At 37.6% G+C, this 7,873-nt stretch overlaps 1 protein-coding gene across 1 annotated transcript in view; it reads right to left on the reverse strand.

Annotated features, from left to right (window-relative positions):
• The window catches only part of LOC101563915 (glyoxylate reductase/hydroxypyruvate reductase-like), a 15,552-nt gene extending 8,187 nt beyond the window's left edge, over positions 1-7,365 (reverse strand). The window contains exons 1-2 of the mRNA XM_023707579.1: positions 7,274-7,365; positions 6,394-7,234 (exon numbers count right to left, since the gene is read on the reverse strand). Of these exons, the coding sequence (XP_023563347.1) occupies positions 6,394-7,234; positions 7,274-7,356 (924 nt within the window). The 5' untranslated portion in view covers positions 7,357-7,365. The remainder of the gene's footprint in view (positions 1-6,393; positions 7,235-7,273) is intronic.
• Between the last annotated feature and the right edge of the window lie 508 nt (positions 7,366-7,873).

Below are 7,873 nucleotides of genomic sequence, written 5' to 3' on the forward strand. Positions count from 1 at the left end.
TTTCTTTCTTTCTTTCTTTCTTTCTTTCTTTCTTTCTTGATGGCAAGTCTCATTCTGTAATTCAGGATGGACTTGAACTCAATATATAGCCCAGGTTGGCCTCAAATTCACAGTGATTCTCCTGCCTCAGTCTCCTGATAGCTAGGATTACAGGGTTGTGCCACCACACCTGGCTATCTCAATGTAGTATTAATTTGCATTTCTCTAATTACTGTAGATGATGAACTTTTTTTCATGTATTTATAGGCCATTAGTACTTCTGAGGAGTGGCTACTCCATTTGGTCACCCATTTTGTTTGGTCCTTTTATTTTGGAGAGTCTAATTTTTTGTGTTATTCATCTATTCTAAATTTAGAACACTGTCTGAGGAATAGCTGGCAAAAATTTTGTCCTAACCTCTAGGCTGATTCTTCAATCTACTGGTTATATCCTTTGCTGTGCAGCCTTTTAACTTGCTACCATTCCATTTGTTGATTCTTGGTGTTATTTCTTCTGCTATTGCTGTTCTGTTCAGAAAGACCTGCCTATCTATGCCAATGTCCATATCTTCAAGAATTATACTTATTTTATCCTTCAGCAAATTGTGTTTCAGTTGTAATAGTTACATCTTCATTCCATTTTAACTATGCATTGTCCATCTATTGTTTTGTTAAGAAAATGTGTTTTAGTTTTTCATAAAATAAAGAAAAACTTGAACATGTTAGGTAGCTATAAAAATAAGGAATGTTTAGGAAATGTAATTTAGTGTGAAGGTTCTAGGTTCAATTCCAAGTCCTGAAAAAAAAAAAAAAGAAAAGAAAGAAAGAAAGATAAAAGAGAAGAATACAGTTTCTCTTCCTGATTTTAAGATCTAAGGTAAATATTTAACAGAGCAAACAATTTTTTTTAATGATCCCCTCTTATGGGAAAACGAACTCATTGTTTAAGAAGAATAGTGACTAGAGAATAACATGGCGGATATGTCACAAACCCTTTCATTTTTGTCAAGTTGAGGAGTTCAGATATTATTTGGCAGTCAGCCACTATTGAAAATCTTCCTGAGAAAATCTCTGAGCAGGTTTCTGTCAGAAACAGACAGAGCCTGGAAGACAGTAGTGGCTACATTGTGATGGACTGAAAAGATGGAGCCAGGGAGACCCCCAATGCAGGTTGTAAATGAAAACATGAACTTAGAGGATTATCTCACTGGTAAAACACACAACTACACCGTTCAGCTTAGTGCCAGATATTAACTTATTCTATTTATTTGGGATGAAATCTTTAAAGTTATTTTTGGATTTCAACTTTTAAGAAAATATGTCACTAAGTTTTCTCAGCAATAAACTTATAAATTGAAGAAAAAAATTTTTCTTGGAAAAGAACAGAGATCTGCTTTAAAATCTGTACTCTGTCATCTATAATTTGTATTAAAGATGCAGTTAATTACTCTTTAGGATTTCTTTGACTGGTTGCATGTACCTTACCTGTATAAATACTGAGACTTCTTAGTAGTAGGTAAGCACTAAATCATGTTAATTTTCTTGTCATTTCACTGTTACAATGTTTTCAACTATGATCGAACTATGTAACTCTTCATAGTCTTTATGCATTAATTAAAAATGGATTCTGAGGCATGAACTGAGATAATAGAGAAGTAAATAAACTGAAAATAAGTCTAATTTTAATTCAGAAAGGAGTATTTTAGCAGAGTAAAAGTTGTCAGTTGATGTAACTATGTGAAAACACACAAAATATTATTTTCTATAAATACATACAACATGTAAATACTCATAAGCTGCTGGATCACATTGCCTCCCTAACTTACCCTGTAATGCCTAAATTTGTGCAATCTGAGCTGTGTTTCCAGAATGAATTTCAGCTGAATATTTGCTGCTCTACTGCTGGTGAAATATTTTGAAGAGGTTTGATATGAGACAGTCATGTCAAGATTCATGAGGGTTGAGTTTTGGCAAATGATGGTCCTGAGATTCTAATTCTATCTCTTCTTGCCCTGGATTTGCATGCACCCTGGAGACCTGCCACTGTCACTCTCCATCCCTCCTTGCCTTAGTGACATTGATGGAGCACCATCCTCATCGCATGTCTTCTAGGTACAGAACTAAGAAAAGCACTTCCCAGATGTGAAATAGGTTTATAAGAGGAAAATTTTATCATTAATACAGATTATGGAAAGTAATGATATGTTTTTAAAAACATTCACTAGGCTTTTCTCTTAAAATCTATAAATTTCTAAATCATTTGATTTTATTGCCTTATTATACAACCCAAGAAAGGTGAATTTGAACCAAGAGTAGGGATTAAAAAAATAATTTCATCTCTAGTAATCACTTTACTTTTTTTTCTCCAAAGAATAACTGCCATAAATAATACCTGAGAGGGTATTCATTTCCAATATGAATCCAGGTATAGTTTACATTAGACCATGCCCATTGTAGGAAATACAATTGCCCATTTTCTGAAAGAAGAAAAAGTTGAGCAGTCTTTTTCACTAAAGAACTTCCAAAACATCATGTTTCCTCATTAGTATGTTTGTGTCGCAGAGTTCCTCCACGGGAAAGCATGTCCTACTGATGGCCTTAGTTTGTCTCAGTCAATATAAAGTATTGATTTTAAGACAGAAAATGTTTAATAACTGCTTTCATAATTTTTTGCTCTATAATTCAACAATGACATTTCACACAAAATGAATGAGGCTGGTATTAATTTTAGCATATGAATGTTTTCATTGCTATGTTTCTGAGGGGGGTAAAAGAAACAGTTGTGGTGCAAGAATAGTGATGTCCTTCAGGTCCAGGGGAGAAAAACTCCCCCCAAAACTGAAGAGACACTCATGCTACTGAGTTACCTCCCCAGCCCCCAATCTTGGATAACTATATATGTTAATATGAGCAACAGAATTGACAATAAAAATAGGTAATAGCACAACCATTGTTGATTTGCAATTTTTGTTTTGAAAAATCTATAACATGTATTGTTGCATGTTACATTGTTTCTGCTACTTGTTTTTACTTAGGCTTTTTTCTTCCAAATCAATCAATCAATCAATCAATCAATCAATCAATCTTGTTTCACAGATAAAAAAAAGAACTGGAGAGACAAATGCAGTGGAAAAAGAGTGAGAGCATTTGAAGAACAGTGGACGGCACGTCAGGAGACTGGGAAGAGCACATCCGTTAAATGGTTGTGTGACCTTGTATGATTTAAGCAAATATTTTGGATCTCAAGCTTTCTTAGCTATTGTGTGTGTGCATGCGCGTGTGTGCCTGCTGGGGCAGCAGGTATTCATCAATTTCATCACTGCTTCCTCTCTTATTCATTGAAGGTTTATTATAACCAGCGATTCTGCTAGGGAAAGTGATGGTAAAAATGCCCTGACTTCAGAAAATCAACAAGGTAATAGAAGAGGTAAACAAGAGACAGACAAGATTTTAGGAAGCACCTGTAATGCTAGAAGTAAGGAAAGGACTAACCTCTTCATTTTACTTTCTTTATCAAGCATAAATCCCTTCTCAGTCCTACTGAAGGCCGTATCCTACACGCTCACAGTTCTGTCTAGAGGCCGTATTACCATGCATGGTATGATAAAAAATGGTAACTGCGTTGGTGTCTACTTCTGTAGAACATTGGCAATATGGCAATATGCAATATGAGGAAAAACTTAAAGTATATGTAAATTTACCTTGTGTTAGATATTGCTTTCTCTTTTTAAGCAATAGAAATTTATCCACAAATTTTATAACTTCTAGTTTGCTTCTTTTGGCACTGAGACAACTGGGTTGACCCAAATCAATCCACAGGGTCTTTGGAATCTGTATTTAAAATTGTGGTATCAAAAATATGTACAGATACTAGGAATTCTTTATTCTAAATAGGAAGGACAATGAAAGCATGTATGAAACAGTGTTTTTCATATCTTGCTTTTAGTTTTTTAGATACCTAACCAACATTTATATAATCCTAAAAAAAATCATGTTTCTAGAGAAATATGCTCACCTTCTAGACTTTAAGAAATTTGGAAACATTAAATTTGCAAATAGAAATAATGAAAGCAAAATTAAAGTCAAATTCTTTCTCTTCACATATTCAACATCTGAAAAGATTTTATTTTATTTTTTATTTATTTTTTTAAGAAACTAGACTTATTTATTCAAAGGACTGAAAAATAAATGGATCTGTCCTCACTGAATTTTACACTTAGCCAACATACCTTTGAAAACTAAAATATTTTCCCATCACACAAACTCGAAATATTCTAATAACTCCAGACACAGCATATAGAAAATAACAAAGACCATAATCCAGAAGGCAAAAGAAGTTGCTGTATGGTCCTAGATAAAGAATAAAGAGCTCTCAAAATGGTAGTTGTGTAGGACTATGTAAAATATAATTGTAGTAGACAAACCCATTTAAAAGGTCCTTGAAGATTTCCAGAAAACAGTATCAATTTTATGTTAGGTTATATATGTATTTTTTCATGTGTGTGTGTATAAAAGACAAGGAAGAACTAATATAAAGTCAACGGAAAATGGAAATACATTTGTTAAAGTTTCTAATACCAGGAGAAAATATCATACCATGTCTTATAAGTAGATTGTAAGTCAAAGATACAGTATACATAAAACAAAAATTAAAATTAAACAATATCCAGAAAATTAATTATTAATTAATTCAAAATTAAATATTTCAAAACAATATTCAAAAATTAAAATTAAATGGTGTGTCCAACTAAGAGGCCAGAGTGTAGTGTATCATATGTATGAATCTGTGATCAATTCAGAGTACTCACACAGTATTTGAATAGGCTAATATATACAAAAACATCAACTAAGAAAAAGTTTTCATGATAGTAAAGAATTACTATGACTAAAACAAAAATACTTGAATGGCAAATATATGACCAGTACTTCTGACAGTTTGGGGATAGGATATTGCACAAAGTTCTAGTATGTGGTAGATGTGGACAGTGTCCATGATGCTTACTAGTGGCCAGGTGTCACTTGTGGGACTGAGCTACTGCTATTTCCTTGATATCCACCCTGTAGACCTGGATAGAATCATGACCCACAGGGTGCAGAAGTCCATTTGTAGAGTGTGCTGATGGAAATATTTTGCTGCTGTATACAAAAGAATAATTGAAAGACCGCTGTTGTATGCCTCTTTTTCTCCTGTGTTTGTTTGCCCTATTTGGTGGGCTCCTTCTGTTCTCATTCATGGAGTTGTGGTCATTTTGCTCCCTCTCTAGAATATCTTTTAGTAGTCTGTGTAGGGTTGGCTTTGTCATCGTGAAATACTTCAGTTGTTCTTTGTCAGGGAAGTATTTCACTTCTCCATTCAACTTGAGAGTTTTGCAGGTTATGTCAGTCTGGGTTGGAATGTGGGTTTTTTTTTGCAAGACTTGTAGCACTTTGCTCCATGCTCTTCTTGACCTGATGGTTTGTGAAGAGAAATCTGCCATTTTTCTGATGGGTTCTCCTTTAAATGTGATCTGTTTCTTTTCTCTAGCAGCTTTTAGTATACTGTTCCTGTGCTGAATATCTGGGATCTTGATTATTATACGTCTGGGTGTGGTTTTAATTGGGTTGATGTTATTTGGAGTTCTATATGCTTCAGTTACCTGAATGTCAGATTGTTTCCCCATATTTGGAAAGTTTTCTGCTATTACTTTTGCCCATATTCTTTTTATATGTGTATTGACTCCTTTCTTATTGATGCCTATTAGTCTTACATTGTTCATTTTTTCATCGTCTTGCAGATGTTGGATTATTTTTCCTGCATCCTAGTTATTTTTAAGAGATCTTTTCTTATCTTTTCAGTAGCTGCAACAGTGTCTTCAAGGCCTGAAAGTCTATTTTCACTTTCATTCAAAGTTTTGCCAGCTTGTGATTGAAGTTTTAATTTCCTGTATAGCACTTTGAATCTGCTTCACGCATTCTATTTCTTTCCTATTTGTTCATTCAAGGATTCCATCATTTTTCTATTCTCCTCTATTTTTTATCAGTATCTTTAGAAGCACTTAGTAATTCTTTTATTATAGTTATCATTTCTTTGTTTTACTTCAGAAATTATTTCTAATCTGATTTCCTCTATACCTTTCTGCAGTTGTTTCTTTACCTCAGATGCTATTATTTCAGGTGTGTGCTTTCCAATTTCTTCTATGCTATTGTCGCCTTCATTTGTTCTGGGTTGGCTCGGAGCCTGAGAATGCATTTTGCTCCTTCTCTTTGTCATTTTGTATAGTACTGTCTTATGACCTTAGTGCAGTCATACCAAATTCAAACTCATCCAGGTGGGTGTGGCTTGGGTCTGGCTGCTGTGCTGCACTTCTTCCTGCTGCAGCCCTTGGAAGTGAACTCGTTGTGCCACTCTAGCAAGATGTTCTGCTCCTGGATCAGCTGGGTGGGTCTTGCCTCTAGCCTTTCTGCAGGAAGTTCTGCAGCAGGTTGCACACCCTACACAGTTCTTCAGGGTTAGCAGGGGGTGCTTTGTAGGCAGCGGTTCTGGGGTCGTCACATCCAGTCCAGCAGCTGCAATCTGACTACTGGCCAAGGCCTGGTACAGGTCATCCTGGTTTACAACATCTCCCCTGCTGATGTTGACAAACACAGCTGTTTTCTTCATCTTCTGGAAGAAGTCCCTGTTGCAGAGTCCTTTGGTTTCAGGCGTTAAGGAGCAGGCCACCACGATGAAATCAGACTCTGCAGCCAGCTGGTGGGTGGACACAAACTCTGCCTGGAATTCTGCTGCTTCCTGAGGCTTGGGCTGGCACCCTGTATACAGAAACTTCTGGACACCAAATGGTTTCAGGCGGCGAGCAATGGCCTGGCCTATGCGCCCGAGCCCCACGATGCCAACAGTGCTCTGGGTGAGTCCGTAGCCACACATCCACAAGGGCTTCCATGAGGTCCAGCCACCAATCTTCACTTCCTCTATTGCCTCTGGCAACCTGCGGCAGGTGGTCAGCAGCAAGGAGACAGCCAGCTCCGCAGTGGCATCTGTCAGGACATCTGGGGTGTAGCCCACTCGGATCCCACGCTTCTTAACTTCATCCAAAGCCAAATGGTCGACACCCACGGACAGTGTGCTGATAACTCTGAGATTAGGTCCTGCAGCATCCAGGATCTTCTTGTCCACACGGTCTGAGAGGAGGCAGAGCAGGCCATGGGCCCCCGCCACACCATGTTCTAGCTCCTTGTTGGGGATGCACTCATCAGAATCCCACAGTTCCACTTCACAGATGCACAGGGAGTCTCCACATGGCCAGGTAGGTGGTCATTCTGTGGCCTGGGCGAGCGCGGCCCTGCCCTCGGGGGGGATCCTGCGGGTGACGAACACCTTCATGAGTTGCGCTAGTCTCATGCAACGTGCACAGACTGTTGGAGCTGGCCGGAAGGTGAAAAGATTTTAGAAAACAGTGATTCTCTTCTGTTTCTTTCATGTAGTCGCCTGGTAATTGGTTCTTTACTTTTTCTTAAATGAATAAACTGTCATTTCATCATCTTTTCTTCCTTTCTTTATTGTAATGCAGACACTCACTGTTAAACTCTTATTACAACTCTCCTAGGTGAGTCTGTGTTTCCAGGGAAGCATTGGAGGAGTTCTAGGTTTTAGTACTTGCCTTCATGCTTTAGAAACTATGTTCTTTTTTTATGTATCTAGCGCAAAGTCTACCAGGTCTACAGGGTCTAGTGCAAGGTCTACCAGGTCCACAGGGTCTCACTACTCAGATTGGTCTCCTAGGAATTCTCCTGTGTTCACCCTCTCAAGTGCTGGGATTACAGGTTCAGGCCACCACGCCCAGTCTCAATCGCCCCCTGGCCACTGTGCTCTACCTCAGCAGACACTTCAATATGCTGAGCTATCTGGCTGGCCCTAG

Source organism: Octodon degus, unplaced genomic scaffold (assembly GCF_000260255.1).
Source record: "Octodon degus isolate 3935 unplaced genomic scaffold, OctDeg1.0 scaffold00300, whole genome shotgun sequence".
NCBI lineage: Eukaryota > Metazoa > Chordata > Mammalia > Rodentia > Octodontidae > Octodon > Octodon degus.